The 15,604-nt window shown below is 43.9% G+C and overlaps 3 protein-coding genes and 1 long non-coding RNA gene across 5 annotated transcripts; 2 read left to right on the plus strand and 2 right to left on the minus strand.

Moving 5' to 3' along the window:
• Positions 1 to 769: 769 nt before the first annotated feature.
• On the plus strand, positions 770 to 4,878 carry LOC117589133 (tyrosine 3-monooxygenase). Its single transcript, XM_034280819.1, has 6 exons — positions 770 to 1,284; positions 2,283 to 2,394; positions 2,566 to 2,694; positions 2,796 to 2,867; positions 3,261 to 4,080; positions 4,346 to 4,878. The coding sequence occupies exons 1-6, from the start codon at positions 1,216 to 1,218 to the stop codon at positions 4,869 to 4,871; spliced, it is 1,728 nt and encodes a 575-aa protein (XP_034136710.1). The 5' UTR covers positions 770 to 1,215; the 3' UTR covers positions 4,872 to 4,878.
• A 1,530-nt stretch (positions 4,879 to 6,408) lies between these two features.
• LOC117589134 lies at positions 6,409 to 8,926 on the minus strand. Of its 2 annotated transcripts, none has more exons than XR_004574190.1 (2): positions 8,789 to 8,926; positions 6,409 to 6,621 (listed from the first exon to the last, which is right to left on the minus strand). It is a non-coding gene; the product is annotated as an uncharacterized LOC117589134 (long non-coding RNA). The 2 variants fall into 2 exon arrangements; XR_004574191.1 differs by having other exon boundaries at positions 8,785 to 8,926.
• A 1,600-nt stretch (positions 8,927 to 10,526) lies between these two features.
• On the plus strand, positions 10,527 to 11,167 carry LOC117589177 (putative 60S ribosomal protein L33). Its single transcript, XM_034280896.1, has 2 exons — positions 10,527 to 10,663; positions 10,729 to 11,167. The coding sequence occupies exons 1-2, from the start codon at positions 10,601 to 10,603 to the stop codon at positions 10,855 to 10,857; spliced, it is 192 nt and encodes a 63-aa protein (XP_034136787.1). The 5' UTR covers positions 10,527 to 10,600; the 3' UTR covers positions 10,858 to 11,167.
• Positions 11,168 to 11,521: 354 nt separating this feature from the next.
• On the minus strand, positions 11,522 to 14,860 carry LOC117589037 (ras-related and estrogen-regulated growth inhibitor). Its single transcript, XM_034280664.1, has 3 exons — positions 14,262 to 14,860; positions 12,067 to 12,197; positions 11,522 to 12,009 (listed from the first exon to the last, which is right to left on the minus strand). The coding sequence occupies exons 1-3, from the start codon at positions 14,347 to 14,349 to the stop codon at positions 11,605 to 11,607; spliced, it is 624 nt and encodes a 207-aa protein (XP_034136555.1). The 5' UTR covers positions 14,350 to 14,860; the 3' UTR covers positions 11,522 to 11,604.
• Between the last annotated feature and the right edge of the window lie 744 nt (positions 14,861 to 15,604).

Genomic DNA, 15,604 nt, shown 5'->3' on the forward strand with positions numbered 1-15,604 from the left:
TTCTGTATTAAAAAGGTGAATTAATGTTCAATCAAAGAACTAAACCCGTTTTTGGGGTATCATCAACTTTAAGCGGCACTTTGTAGTGTTAGAGAACTGTACCTCTCTGAAAAATCAAAATATTTTGATGCTGCTTTGCTTCTGTTTCACTTTGCTTTGGTAAGTCCCCCCTCAGGATCTGTTGTTGGTTCATTCATAACCCATTTTAGCTTTCGCTTCTTGTGGTATTCCAATTTGCTTTTGGCTTTTCTGGTGACGCTTGAGACAATTCCAAATGTTTTGGTTTATTTCAAATGGTTGGACTGACGCGCGCACGCGCTAATGGTTTAACCCCGCTCCAGCAGCAGAAAAAGCAACAAAAGCAACCACAATAAAAACACCACTCTATACATTCTAGCCTGTTGCCGCACTTGAACTTGGTCGAGTCAGGCAAAACGATTCTCGACCCACTGCCAAATGGTGAGAGAAAACCCCACGGCACGACGGCGGAGCAGCGACAGCGACAGCAGCAGCAACCACAAGAGCAATAAACCAGATACAGCTGTGAGGCTGCTGTATCTCTCTCTCTTTTTCTCTCTCTCTCTGTCTTACTCTCTTGGAGCAACTACGTCACAGTCGCGTCATGCGAAAACCAGTCATCGGATTCGACGTTGTCGTTTCTCTGTGTACTGCCCATCGCTGCTCGTCGTGTGGCGGCCCTCGGCATCGTTTGGCCCGTTCGGCAATTTGGTTTTGCCGGACTCTGGGGAGTATTTAAGCACTGGCAACACCACCTGGAGCATGCATTGATTAGCTATCATCCGCTCTAAAGACTTGTGCCCAGCCTCAAGTAGTTTGCTGACTCTGTTTGTTGTAATACAATTAGCTGAAAAAGGATATAAACCAAGAACCGTCATAGCAGTTTCGAAGTCGCGAAAGGATCCAACACACACAAAAAATCTACCGACACAAATATATCCGCCGTGAATCGAGAGTTCTTGTTCATTCAGCTCAATTCTAGACGCAAACAGTTCAGTTCCAGGAGCGTTTTTCTACCCAGCCACACAAATAAGCAGTGAAAGTGTCAATACATTTCGAGTGCTTATTGCCAAATCAAAGAAAAAACAACTGAAAAAAATCACCAACGCAAGCAAATAGTATTCCAAGTGTTTACACTTTGCATAAATTTTTGTTCTTCTTAAATAATCACAAAAAACAAACAAAACACAAAACAAAATGATGGCCGTTGCAGCAGCCCAAAAGAATCGCGAGATGTTCGCCATCAAGAAATCATACAGTATTGAGGTGAGTCCACAGTCCCACACTCCCAAAAGAAAAGCCAAGAAAAACAAACAGAGAAACGTATTTTGGTGCTGGTCTACGTGACTAGTTAAAGGTTTATTTTTGAAAAACCTGTCGCCAAGGCATTTCTTATTTTGATTTTTTTCGCATAATCCGAGCCCAAAGTTGGTCTAAGAACGGTGTGGCCCAATTGGAAATGGCAGCCTGCCACCCAAACACGTAAACGTCGCCCAAGACGGAGCGGCCTCTGATTATCCCCAAGTTATTATTTAACAAATAAGTGAAAGTCTTGCCCCTGCACTTACCCAAGAGACAGAGAGGCGCGCACACACCAGACAGAGGCTGCTCATTGTTGACTCCAGCTTGGAGTCGGTCTGCCTGTTTATGTTTATGTTGCGGCAACAGTCCCAACAAAAACCGACAAAATATGAAATCAATAAAAATGATTCAATGGAAGGCAACATCTTTCATCAGCCAAAACCAACCAAAAATCGATGGACCGAAAAACAACAACGTCCCGTCCAGTCCCAACTTCAGCAAGTGAAAACTGCAACTGGTGGCCTGCATTTTTCCACTCCATTCAGAGATAGAATCGTATTGTATATCTTTTCCGCCATATATCACTTATACTTGGCACCTGCCAACGGCTCTGAACGAGCGTCAAAGCCCCCCCCCGTGTGACATCGCATTAAATTAGCATCACAAACGATGGAGCTTTATGAATAGCGTTGGCCCCCAGCTAATGGCCAAAAGAAAAAAGATCTGAAGACGCTTTCACGCCAGAGACACACACACTATTTTTTTTATATAAGAGTCAAGCCCCCTACCCTCTGCCATGGTCCAACAATTGCGCAATGTCGCCACAGAGACACAAACACAGCAAAGGTCAAGGCAATCATCCAATTTCCGTTGCATATCCTGACTGTCTCGCTCCCTCTCTCTCTTTTCCCGGAAAGTGTCTAAAACTAAAATGAAAAATCTCTTTTTTTGTCATCTTTCAGAATGGATATCCATCGCGCCGCCGCAGCCTGGTGGACGATGCCCGCTTCGAGACTCTGGTGGTCAAGCAGACCAAACAGACCGTCCTGGAGGAGGCGCGCAACAAGGCAAATGGTAAGCAAAGTCAACATTTGTGGCAACAAGTGGTGGGGCAAAACACTCTTCAAGTGGTGGAGATTTCAGTTTAAAATTCAATTTTTTGCCTTCAGTTTATTCTTTATTTTATTTACTATTATTTCCCCTTTTATTTATTATTATTTTCCCTTTTATTATTATTTTCTAAAGACGCTTCTCTGGAGGAGTGCATTCAGCAAGCCCAGGAGCACATCCCAGCTGAGCAGAATGTGGAGCTGCAGGATGACCAGCCGCACCTCGAGAACCTCGAGTTGCCCATGGAGAATGAATACGTTCCAGGTGCTTATTACCCCTGCCCACCTCCCTTTATTACCGCTCTTTTGATTTGGAATTTGATTTTAATTTTATGATTTTTTTCGTTTTGATTTCTTTTTATTTAGTTGAAGATTTTGAGATTGAGAGCGCTGAGACGCAGCAGTCGCAGGAGCCAGCGGGCCAGGCGCCCAAGAACGGTAAGCCCCCCAGTCACACCCTCCCCCCCTGCTGCCTTAAGTAGTACTTAACTTCTGAGAAGCTTTTGAAAAGCGTGCGACATTGATTTAAGTGCTTAATATGATAAAGTACTAGAGAAGAGAGAGAAAGGAATGGCAAGGAAAAAGAAAGAGCAAAGCACTCAACCGAACCGAACGAACAATTGCTGTGGAAGGAGTGGAAATGTCGTCGCATTTCCCTTTTTCATTTGTTACGCTCGACTTGATGGAAATATGAAATCCCCAGCCCTGCCAGCCACAACGCCCACACGTAGTCCCCGATTATCGTTTACGTGACCTTAAGCCGCTTGCCGTCTGCCGTCTGTCGTCTGCCTCATGATTGCATCTTTTTGGTTTTTTTTTTCCTACTTGCAGATTACGGTCTTACCGAGGAAGAGATTTTATTGGCCAATTCCGCTTCAGAGTCGCCGGAGGCTGAGGCAGCCATGCAGAGCGCCGCCTTGGTGGTGCGCCTCAAGGAGGGCATCTCGTCGCTGGGCCGCATCCTGAAGGCCATCGAGACCTTCCACGGCACCGTGCAGCATGTGGAGTCGCGTCAGTCGCGCGTCGAGGGCGTCGATCATGATGTGCTCATCAAGCTGGACATGACACGCGGCAATCTGCTGCAGTTGATCCGCTCGCTGCGTCAGTCGGGCTCCTTCAGCAGCATGAATCTGCTGGCCGAGAACAACATTAGCGTGAAGGCGCCTTGGTTCCCCAAGCATGCCTCCGAGCTGGATGACTGCAACCATCTGATGACCAAGTATGAGCCAGATCTCGACATGAACCACCCCGGATTCGCCGACAAGGTGTATCGTCAGCGTCGCAAGGAGATTGCCGAGATTGCTTTCGCCTACAAGTACGGAGATCCGATCCCATACATCGCCTACACCGATGTGGAGGTCAAGACCTGGCGCTCGGTCTTCAAGACTGTGCAGGATTTGGCCCCGAAGCATGCCTGTGCCGAGTACCGTGCCGCCTTCCAAATGCTCCAGGACGAGCAGATCTTTGTCGACCATCGTCTGCCCCAGCTGCAGGAGATGTCTGACTTCCTGCGCAAGAACACGGGCTTCTCGCTGCGCCCCGCTGCCGGTCTGCTGACCGCTCGCGACTTCCTCGCCTCCCTGGCCTTCCGCATCTTCCAGAGCACCCAGTATGTGCGCCACGTCAACTCGCCCTACCACACCCCCGAGCCGTAAGTATCTTCCCCCCACAAGCTAACATCAAAGGGTGCAGAAAAAAGCTTTTTGTTCGCTCCTAATTGCATTTGGCCTGGCAATGGCGTTGGGTTTCCTGCCTCCAGCTTCCTGCTACCAACTTTTCTCTTGTTCAACGGAGAAGCAAATTGGCTGCAGGAAGCAGGACACCCATCTGCTCATTTTGGCCTGGCTAATTGCTTTATGTGCGCTTACAATTTTCCACACATTTTCTAACCATTATTTTCTCTTGCCTCCTTCCAGTGACTCCATCCATGAGCTGTTGGGACACATGCCGCTGCTGGCCGATCCCAGCTTTGCCCAGTTCTCGCAGGAGATTGGTTTGGCCTCACTGGGTGCCTCCGATGAGGAAATCGAGAAGCTGTCCACTGTCTACTGGTTCACTGTTGAGTTTGGTCTCTGCAAGGAACACGGTCAGATCAAGGCTTATGGCGCTGGTCTCTTGAGCTCCTACGGCGAGCTGTTGCACGCCATCAGCGACAAGTGTGAGCATCGCGCTTTTGAGCCAGCCTCCACGGCTGTGCAGCCCTATCAGGATCAGGAGTATCAGCCCATCTACTATGTGGCCGAGAGCTTCGAGGATGCCAAGGACAAGTTCCGTCGCTGGGTCAGCAGCATGTCTCGTCCCTTCGAGGTGCGCTTCAACCCACACACCGAGCGCGTTGAGGTGCTGGACTCTGTGGACAAACTGGAGACTTTGGTTCACCAGATGAACACGGAGATTTTGCACCTGACCAATGCCATTCACAAGCTGAAGCGTCCCTTCTAGAGTGAAGCAAGAGGAAGTGGTATCCAAGCTGTCCAAAACTGCACCCAACCCAGCACTGTCCCCGCAGCATCCCCACGCCCCACTCACATACAGGTGCAACGGTCTCATCTTATACAAATTAATTTTAAATTGACATACCGCACACAATCCCTTTCCCCTCTCCACCCTCTCCGTACCTGAAATCCCACGACAATTCAGGGCATCGCATATTATTTTTTTATGTTTTTGTTTTTTTTTTAATTTTATTTTGGTTTTCATTTGAAGTTCTGTTTTTGTCTCTGTCAAGAAAAAGCATATTTATTTTATTTTGATCATCCAAAAACCCTGTAAAACCCCGTCCTCTCCCCTGTATCACCACAACTATTATTGGACCAAAAAATCGTTAGACTTTTAAGTGATGTGAAAACAAAGCGAAGCCAAGCAAAAGCGAATTTCAGTGAAGTGAAAGCAAAGTTCAGATCTATCACACGGAAAACAGCTTATATACTCAGACACACATAATTGTTTTTTTGTATTATATTATACCCATTTTCACTCACTCTCTTCATAAATATTTACCTAAGCTATAAACCATATAGTATTGCCGGTATTTAAACAGAGAGAGAGAGCAAATCTTAAAGAGAAAACTCAACAATAGAACAGAAAGAAAAACACTCACAGGAAAAACAGCTAAAATGTGTAGAAAGAACAAAAGAAAAACAAATGGAAAAAAAAACAGAATAGAATTTCATTACATTGTACAATAACTGTAAACGACAACTATTGTGTACTATTATTATTATTATCTATTATCTATTATTATGCTTATGACTATTACGTATTGTATTGTAGGTATGTAGAGTTTAAATTCTATTATTTTATTTAAGTTTTGTGTATTAATAAAATATAAAATGCAATTGAAAAATAATTAACTCTTTGGTTTTTTATCATATTATTTCTTTGGTTCTTCAACTTTGGTTGCTTAGATTTTGATAATTTGGTTGTCTAGATTTTTATTTATCTTTCTAGCTTGAAACTCTAAAGTCTGATTCTGTTTAGGGAACATTTTATGACACGAAAAGGGAATATATTTATTTGAAATTTAAAGATATTGACTTAGAACTAGACGAAGATTATACATTTTTAGATCATTTATGTAAAGAAAAGGAATTGAACAATTTAATTTTAAGAGAGTGGAAAAAATAGAGGATGAATAAAGATAAATTAGAGGAATTGGAGTAACATGGAAAGAAAATAAGAAATATGTACATGGTAAAAAGAAACCTGAACAAATATTTACTGAAGGCAAAGGAAACTCTAAAGGAACAGCAGGATGGGAGTGCAAAAAGGAAATTGATAGAAAAGGAAGAAATATCTTCAAGCTATCGTTCTATATACAAACTTAATCAAATATTGAACTTAAAAATCAAATGAATAATCAAAAACCCTTGGACCAATATATACTATATATAAATTATACAAATTAAAAGTTATTTCAATCGAAAGTTTACCAGTAGATTCAGCATTGGAATTAAATTTATAACCTACTCGTATATGAAATTAAAGTTAATGTAGCGTAGCATTTTATTGTTATTGTTCAATGTAGTTGCAATTTGATCGAAAGCCAAACAAGTGTTAACCAAACTATAACTATTCATAATCGCATATTTATCAGAATATATTTAAACAATCGCAATGGCAATGCAGTTGGTACCCCACCAAAACAGGCGCAGTTGGCCCCCCCCCAAAACAGGCGTAGCTGGGTGGAGCTCTATAAGAAAGAAAAACGACATTTACAATTGGAGAATACAAAAGATTATTATTATGAAAAATTGTTGAACGTGCAGATCGAACTATTATAGCCATATATCAATATACAACTATGTAATCGCTATTCTATACAATTAAAGTCTGCATTAATAAAAGTTGAAAGCGTTTAAACTTGACCACAAAACCGAACGTGGAATGTACATAAATGGGTTCTTAAATCATAAGCACATAGCCCCGAGCTATGGCTCTTTTTTTTTTGTTTTAATTGGGAGCGACACGAGTGAAAGATCCTGTGGCCATGATTAGCCATGGCATCGGAATGGGGCCTTTCGATGGAATTGTTTTTATTATTTCTAATCTCAAGTTGAGAACTTATGCCAATTTATTTTAATTAGCCAGCTCTAGTGCTTAATTAGCGCTTAATTACACATGAGCAATCTGTAATTAGTGGCATAGAACTTTACTTATTAAGATTGGATTTAGTTTTTGTTGGTTATTTTTGTGTGTTGCTTGAAGATTATTTAACAAATATTTAAATGCACATTTGAACATTTTTGAGTGGATTATCAAAAGCGACAGCTGCTTGACAACATGACCTACCTCAGCCTATTTTTAATTTAGAAAGAAATATTGTAACACCTGAGCGTATTTATCATCTGGCAATTACAATACGAATACTTAAGTTTATATTGTGATATAATAATTGGCGCTGTGTGTGAATATTCTAATAGAACAGCAGCAAACATGGCAACAATTAACGGCTGCTGATCGAATGCAGGCGATATCGAGTGGACGGACTCCGTGGGAACGCCCACGTTGCGGTGCCTTAATTAAAATGAAATTAATATGAAATCCGAACGTTAAGGGTTGATGAATCGAAACTTGAATGCCCTCGCGCAGCTGCGCGTATCACTAAGTTGCACTTAAATAATCGCATAAACGAATAAATTATATTCATAAGTACACTAAATCTTTCAGTCGTTTGATGAACTGCAACACGTGGAATTTCAGAGGAAGTAAGGAAGTGTTTTGGCTGACTTTTGAGTGGATTAAAAGCGGTTTAAAGTTCGATTTGTTGTGGGTAAGACTTTGTAGTTCTTTGGCGATTTGCTCTTGGGTTCTTCCCTCCATAATTCACAAGCTGCATGGCTCATTGGCTATACCCTGTCTGGCACTTTGCCATAGCTAATGACATTTGATAAATCTCCATTGTGGCATTTGATTTTATATGAAAATCGAATCAAATGAGATGCCGGCTAAGGCTAGTTAACAGGTGGAGGAGGGAGGCATTTATCAACTTTAGTTGGCTGATTGTCTGACTGATTTGGGTCAGACTTTAAAGCCTGCCTGGGCCAGCCTGGTCTGCTACTTTGTGCTGTATTTGATGGGTGTAAACATTTGCACTTGATTCAATTGCAAACGCGACTTTGCGCGTTCGCTGGAGTGGCTTACGTGCCGTTTTGCCGAGGTCCGGCTCTGCCAGGTCTCTCATACACTTTACGAGTACTTGTGCATTAAAGTTCTTTGATCGTTTTTGGTTTTGGTTCTGCTGTCAAGGTCACTGAGCAAATGGGTTAGGGTTGCAGGAAACGCTCTGGGACAGAGCGTCCGACTCAGAGTCGTAGCCAGAGTCGGTTTGTTGAACCTGACTAATTGCCGGAAGCCCAATGCACTTTGCAATTAAACACTTTTCATTAATTGTTCAAGCCAAGAAGAAAATAAAGACAAGAAATAGCAGTGGCTAGTAGCACAGAGCCGAAACACGTTTCATTTACAGCGGCAGCATTTCAAATTTGTCTAATTAAAACCGCATAAAACCGAAAATACCGAAAGACCCAAACCCAAAATAAAAGCCAAGGTTAGGCGGTGGTGCGCGCAGTTGGCTTTGACAGTAGCCAAAGGAATTAACTAGAACATGTCTATGGCGGCGCCAGATTTGTGTGTGGTATTTTTTTTTGTTGGCTTTGGCTAATCGAAAATCAAAGTCAATGACTTACAGCGTGCATGGCCAAATGTTTGCTTTGGGTTTATGGATTCTTGTTGGATTTTGGCTTTGGCTTTGGGTTTGTTTGGTGTTTTTTTGTTTTTTTTTGGCATTCTCGTGCCCAATTAGTTGCAACTACAAACTTGAGTCTTGAACTTTTCAAAAAGAACACTAACTAACATACTTAGCTGCCACGCCAGTCTCGGCTCAAAGGTGCTACTGGTTGCCACTGGTAATCGCTTATCTCTTTGAATGCCACGGGGAAACTGGAGGTGTGAATTTAATATTTTTGTTTTTTTTGCAGCCAAACCGTTAGCCAGCCCACGGCACACTGCACACTACGAGGCGCACCTGTTGGCCAATTCTAATTTAAATGATCGTGTATTAGTAACTGCAATAGCTCTGGCTCTAATTAGAGTACGGACAGGTTTGCAGGTTCCCCCCATATATCAGAGATATCAGCTATCAGCTAGGGCTGCTGCAGGGGTGTGTGTTTGTCCAGGGGTTTGTGCTAGACTCATTTGCATTGTGAGCCACAACAGCTGGCCTCATGAATATGCACTTGGCACTGGAGTGGTGGGCGTGAGAGATCTATCCATGAACACACCGGCAATAGATTTAGACATTAATTATGCATAAATTAAAAGAGGAAATCCGTGGAATCTGACCCACTTTCAGTGCATGAAGGATGCTCCCGAGCATCTCCAAACTTCCATTGAATCCTACAATCGACCTTCAGGGGCAATCGTAGAGCATGCAAAGCTTCTCCTGCTGCCAGCAGCACACTTAATGTCGTACGATCCATAATTAAAAGTTATTACAGCACCAATTGAGCAGACAATTACGCCAGGAACAGCTGCAACAGAGACTGGCTAAACAGTTCAAACAACTCGGAATTCGAGACATGGAAACGACACCTGGCCCAGATAAGTGCCAGCAGTAGACAGCAGCCAAGGGCCGCCAGGCTATAGCATGTTAGATAGATAGACCACTTTCGATAATAAATTAAAATTAGAATTTTAAATGCAATGGCTAATTAAAAAATAATGAAAATACTTGGGCGAAAACCTGTGAGATTTCATGCCCTCAAGCTGTTGATGTGACCGTCAATGTTGTTAGACAATTGCAAGAAAATTGTGCATATAATTTCCCATTAGTAGCCAGTCAGCCGGCCAGTTAGCCAGCCAGCCATCGGGTCTGCCCGATGACGTTGTTATCGCTGCCAGGTGGCTTGTCTCGGCCCGTCCACTAGGGCGTATGAGCGATAATGATTGCACACTGCCCCGCACGGCATGGCACGCGATTCATTCCGATTTGAGAGTTAATTTGGTATCGCCATTCATGGCTATGTGGAGCGTCTGCCAATGTCAATATTTCGGTTTTAGTTGGTCAAATACAACGGGGCAACAGTCGCGAAGACAGAAAAGAGAGCTGACGCAATGTCAACAGCGTCCACTGTGAGATGATTTCGCTGTTTGTCGCTGGTGTAGGTACAGCTCCAAGCAGATGATGAGTCGAGCCTAGAGCCAAAAAGTTTTAAGTAGATTTACACGCTTCACTGGCCCACTTGTTGACTCTGGCTAATTAAAAGTCGTGCCACACGCGCCATCGTGCCGGAAGTTTTCCCAGGCAGATAGAGAGACAAAGGTTGGTCCGTCACTTGGACCGGGAATCACATTCCATCTGATAAAGATTTTGCGCTAATTTGTTGGGTGTTTTATTGGCTAACGATTAGGCGTTAATTTGTTGAAAGAAGAGCACGCGTGAGTCACTTGCGAGGATTTGCAAGAAACTTGGAGATTTATCCAAGTAGCGAGTGCCACAAAGGCACTATTCAGAAGGGTGCTGAAATTATAGGGTACAGAATCACTTCCCGAACTCTCAGAAGTGCGGGGCAGGCTTTGTCTAACTTTTCTTTTGATTCGACAAACAGCAAAAGAAGAGCAAACAAATATTAAATCAACCCGATTGAGTACACAAACTCAAGTAACTCAAGATGTCCGAACGGTACAACTTCACGGATCACTTCAACAGCTACACAATACGCGGACGTGCTAACGTGAGTACTCCCAGTCCCCTCCCACTCAAAGGGTTTTTCCCTGATCTGGGTTATCCTCTGCACAGGTTGCCAAGGCCACGCTGGCCGCTCTGGGTATCGCCTATGTTGCGCTGAAGATGAAACAGGCTTCGGTGAAGCGTCGCGAAGCTCAGCTCTACTGCAAGGGCTGTCAGAAGGTTCTTCTTCGTAATTAAAAAGAAGGAGGAGGAGGAGTGGTGGATCAGGGGGAGCCGTTGGACCGGGAGTCAATTATTGTAGGATATTTCAGATCTTAAAATAACGGAAATGTTGAATGTTCTGCAGCAGTGCTGTATATCGCCTCTGTAACATTTTTACACGTATTTTACCTAACCTCTGCATACATTTCTCGAATGAACTTTACATGTGCTTTCGCTGAAAGCGCTTTATGTATATCGCGCAGCTTTGGTCATTTGGTTTTCAGTACAGACAAACGCTGACTGCCATGAAACAACACAAATAAACAGCTGTGCGCCGTAAAATTAATTTCTCGTACTCTTAAGTAGATCATCGAATTAGGAAATTGTTTGAAATCTCAGGCAATCAATGCCTCTTTTATCTTGTGCAAAATTGATTGACAAATTGAATAAAATTATAGTTTCAGGCCTGAAAGTCCTAGTTAGCTGGTAGCATTTAAAAGAATATAAAAATCGAGGAAAATGATTTGCGACTTGGTATGTTTGCAGTATCTTGAAAATCTTATTTCGGTATATTTCTGGGGTATTTTTGTGCGGTATATCATGGTGTGTTTGGACACGAGGTGCATTTTACCTTACAAACCTGAATTTGCACGGACGTTTTGCCTGTTTTCGCCACCTTTCTTTTATACACCAACTTATGTTTACTTTTTTTCTATATTTATTAGATATACAAAAATAGTCGCTAAATTTATAAGCTATCTCCACGAATTTAGCAGTTCAGTGTCAGTCTTTTGGCAAATTGCTGTCGCTCTTCCCCCGGCTGTAGGGTCGGGCGCCGCCGAGCATGCGCTCCAGAAGACTCTGCTTGGACTTGCGCTTGGAGGCGAGCACCTCCTTGCAGAGTTCGTTGAAGATTTCGGCCACCTGATCGACATGATCGGCGGCGGAGACTTCGCTGAATTTGCACTCAAAGTCTTTGGCGAGAATCTCGCCCTCATCGCGACTCACTTGCCGCAGATGCACCATGTCCACCTTGTTGGCGCACAGCTGAACGGGCGTGTCCGACTGCAGATCCGACTTGGCACGGCGTATATAATTGAAGCTCTTGCGATCCGTGATGGAGTAGACGAGGAGCAAACCATCTGCCCACTGCACCAGCTCCGCGGCATTGGGAAACTCATCATCGGCCTGGGAGGGACAAGCAGGTGAGTGGAAAACATTCTTATTTGGTGGCTAAAAACTCACCTTGGGACATGTGTCGAGTATTTCGAAGAGCACCGGCTCACCGTCAACCATGGCCTCGTGCTTGTAGCGATTCTCCGTCTGATGATCGTACTCCCCTATGTAACGCTTCGTTAGAAAGCGCACAATTAGAGCTGCAATCAAATACGAAAAAGCACAAACCATTTACGTAACATGAATTTAATTTTGAGTCGCTTTATCATTCGCGCAGATCAGGTGTAAACCAGGGTAACGCCCTGCTGCCCCGAGACACCCTCGCGCTTGTGCCTAGGATTTGGGTCAGCACTTAAGCGAGCGTGAAGTGGAAGCACAGTCCAAATGGACTGCACGGGGACAGGACAACTGCAGGTGGAATACTCGCTTGTATGCCCCTTGTGGGGTTAATAAACCCGCAGCCGCGGCAAACACCACTGCAAAACAACAAAAAGTACTGAGCCCTAATGTTGCGTGTCGCGTGGACGTTGAAGTAGGCTTTAGACGGGTGGGGGAGGGTGTTTGCCCTGTGCCCGGTGCTAGGGCCTGCCTGGTCTTTGGTCATTTCCTATGCAAGTGCTTTGAACTCGGAACTAAAAAACGGTCGAGCTGTCGAGCCGCTGGGCACCCAAACCTCAGGCGCCACTTCTAGCAAAGGCTCACGATGACAGAGTGCTGGATGTGTGTATTTTGGTGTCGGCTAAGGGGCGCCTGGGTTGCCTTGGCTGCTTTGCGACTTTTTTTTTTAACGACATTTTCATCATTTATTTTCCCAACACCACATACTCGGCCAACGACTGCTTTTAATTTATGTTTTCCGAATTTTTCTCACTTTTTATTTTCCACGAGGTCAACGTTTAAATTTTTCGACACACGACGCAAAAATGGCAAATGGCTGGCTGGGTGGCTGCTGGCTCTGTCTTCTGCTGGGCACTGATCGTGTTTATGCGTGCACGGGGAATTTTTCGGGGGGCAATGGGTGTATATTTGTGGGCGTTTTAATTGCCACCCCCGCCGACAAATACTACCCATACACACTTCCATAGACATTAAATATTTGTGAGATTCTGGCGGCATGATATTAAAAACTGTGGTTATAAATTTATTAAGAATTTGTTCTTAAATTCTATTTTATTGCCAAGAACTTTTGGCCAAATTTAATTGGAGAAAATGGCTAAAAGGGAAGGTGATAATAGGGAGTAAGAGTGGGAAATCTGCTAAGAAAAACTGACTCCAGCAAGTATTTCCATGACACTTTGATGGCTGGTCATTGCTGCACTCTAACTCATCTTTCATTCAAACTTTTCATTTTGAAATGGGAGCCCATCACTTGCGAGTGTCAGACCTCATCCATAACTCAGCCCAGCCAGATGCGTAGCTCATTCATCTGTCATCTATGTATGCCCCCGCCCAGACATCAACTTGCTGCATGCCACGCTGTCTCGTTTGCTGTCTTTTCCTTTTTGCCTTTGCACATTATATTTATTAGTGAGGCATTTTTTCTAGTCATAATTCAGGCGGCTCCACTGTCCACGATCTGCTGCCAGTCTCTGGCTTTTTTTTTTGCACTCGGAATTATGCGGCAGGCGGCAACATATCGCACGCAGGTGTAACCCGAAGTTGACAGCCGGATTGCATGGCGGAGGAATAAATTTACACGCGGGGATCATGGGTGCCTAACAAAATGTTACAAATTAAAATTATTTCGATGCTTTTGGAATGGCCAGACGTGACGGCTGACACGGGGAACATTAATTTCAAGCTAAGTCGCCCGCAACGAAGAAATATGCAACGTCTCGTTGCCAATGATCCATGCCCCCCGAAGCATCATTCCGATCTCTGTTCGACGATGTGCTCATTTGGGGCTCATCATAAATTAGGGCATGGCTCTGGTCCGAGGCAGAAGGCAAAGGCGCAGCATTGCTTGTCAAATCAAACGGTGGAAAAGCGATTAAAGCGGCAAGGCAATGGCCAAAGTGCCAGGCCAGATACATTTGTAGTGGCATCCACAATCACACACACACACACACACACACAGCAGATACATGTCTGTGAGTGTCTGCATGTGTGCTGCCACTTTATAAACAAAACAAACAACAGTCTAAATATACACGATTCAGCGATTGCTCAACTAATTTGCTGTTGTTGCTCGGCATCCATGCCACAAGTATCTATCGGATGTGTGTGTCTGGTCTGCCGAAGTACTACTTGCAACTGTTTCTTACCGCTCTTTCCAACACTGGGTGCCCCAATCACGGCTATCTTCAACTCCGTCAGCGTCGACTTCTTACGGCGTATGCCACGCGTCGTCATCTTTAGCTCACTGTTTGAGTTCCTTCCCCGTTGATGTTTGTGTTCTCTCTCAGGTGTATCTCGTATCCGTTGTGTCTGTGTTGCTCCGTTTTAATTATCCTATTTTAATGGTTATTTCATTTCAATGTCAAAACAAGCGCATGAAATGCGTTTAAAATTACAGCACACCGTCTCGCGCATCCGTCAGATACCTTCATTTGGTTTTTTTGTTTTTTTTTATTTTCCTCGTTCTTTTGCTTTCACCCTGACACGATATTGGAAAATTAATGAGTCTTTTGCTTCAGGTTATTTTCAAAATAATTTTGTTAATTTTTGTCTTATCTTTTTTGGGCATTTTTCATTATGGGATACAGGAATCTGTTTGTGAATCTGTTTGCGAATCGGAATCAGAATCGGAATCTGAAACGCGCACTGCACTCTTTGCCATGTGTTGTGATGGTACGTTGCCACCGAAAATTCATTTATTTATTTATTTTAACCATTCAATTTTTGCGTATTTTGCCAGCCAGTGATCCACATCTGATCTGATCTGTTGGAGTATGTCTTTCCTGCCTTTCTTTTAATGGCTGTCTGCTTACACTCGCTCTACTCTCTCGGATTTTCCACCGATCCACCGATGCGATTTGTGCGGCCAATGAATTTCTACTGAAAGGCCGAATCTGTGCTACGGCGGACTGCCGATCCGTACGCAAACGCTGCTGTTGCCTCTCTGCTCGCTACGGTGTCTTCTGCTTTTCGCGATCGAGAGCGAGCGCAACTAACCAAAAATAGCAACCACAGAGAGACCGACCACTGCCTCGGGAGAAGTCCCAGCAGTCCCAAGAGAAACCATTCCCATGCCACGTGCCCAGCAATGGGTTAAAGTTAAAGTTCCATTGGGGCATTGGGCTAATCGGTGGCATCTGAAATAGACATTTAGAGAGCATCATCAATATCGGAATATATGTGTATGTAGCTAATGCCTACAGAGAGCCAAATGCATCATTGTATGTACGTCTGTCGCCTTAAATTAAACTTAAAGCAGGAACGGCAACTGTTTCTGTTTCCTTCTCCCTTGGGTTGGAACTCTCCTAAAAACCCCTTCTAATAGGCAGCTGTTTTGTGGTAGCTGCACTTGCACCTGGAGGGCCTCAAACTATTAAGCGTTGTCCCCCGTACAGCGCCATGACAATTAAAATCTTTTCCCATGAAACTAATATTTATATTTAGTTAACTTTCCCTCCCTTTTTTTGCTGTCCCTCGTGTAAACATTAAA

The sequence above is a fragment of the Drosophila guanche genome, unplaced genomic scaffold (genome assembly GCF_900245975.1).
Source record: "Drosophila guanche unplaced genomic scaffold, DGUA_6, whole genome shotgun sequence".
In the NCBI taxonomy this organism is placed as follows: Eukaryota; Metazoa; Arthropoda; class Insecta; order Diptera; family Drosophilidae; genus Drosophila; species Drosophila guanche.

What these genes read in the sequence shown, in the direction of transcription:
- LOC117589133 (XM_034280819.1), top strand. Translation starts at nt 1,216, where the DNA reads ATGATGGCCGTTGCAGCAGCCCAAAAGAATCGCGAGATGTTCGCCATC. An exon ending in AGAAATCATACAGTATTGAG is followed by an intron (nt 1,285 to 2,282) that starts GTGAGTCCACAG and finishes GTCATCTTTCAG; the next exon opens with AATGGATATCCATCGCGCCG. An exon ending in GGAGAATGAATACGTTCCAG is followed by an intron (nt 2,695 to 2,795) that starts GTGCTTATTACC and finishes CTTTTTATTTAG; the next exon opens with TTGAAGATTTTGAGATTGAG.
- LOC117589177 (XM_034280896.1), top strand. Translation starts at nt 10,601, where the DNA reads ATGTCCGAACGGTACAACTTCACGGATCACTTCAACAGCTACACAATA. An exon ending in CAATACGCGGACGTGCTAAC is followed by an intron (nt 10,664 to 10,728) that starts GTGAGTACTCCC and finishes TCCTCTGCACAG; the next exon opens with GTTGCCAAGGCCACGCTGGC.
- LOC117589037 (XM_034280664.1), bottom strand. Translation starts at nt 14,349, where the DNA reads ATGACGACGCGTGGCATACGCCGTAAGAAGTCGACGCTGACGGAGTTG. An exon ending in ACCCAGTGTTGGAAAGAGCG is followed by an intron (nt 12,198 to 14,261) that starts GTAAGAAACAGT and finishes ATTTGATTGCAG; the next exon opens with CTCTAATTGTGCGCTTTCTA. An exon ending in TACTCGACACATGTCCCAAG is followed by an intron (nt 12,010 to 12,066) that starts GTGAGTTTTTAG and finishes TGTCCCTCCCAG; the next exon opens with GCCGATGATGAGTTTCCCAA.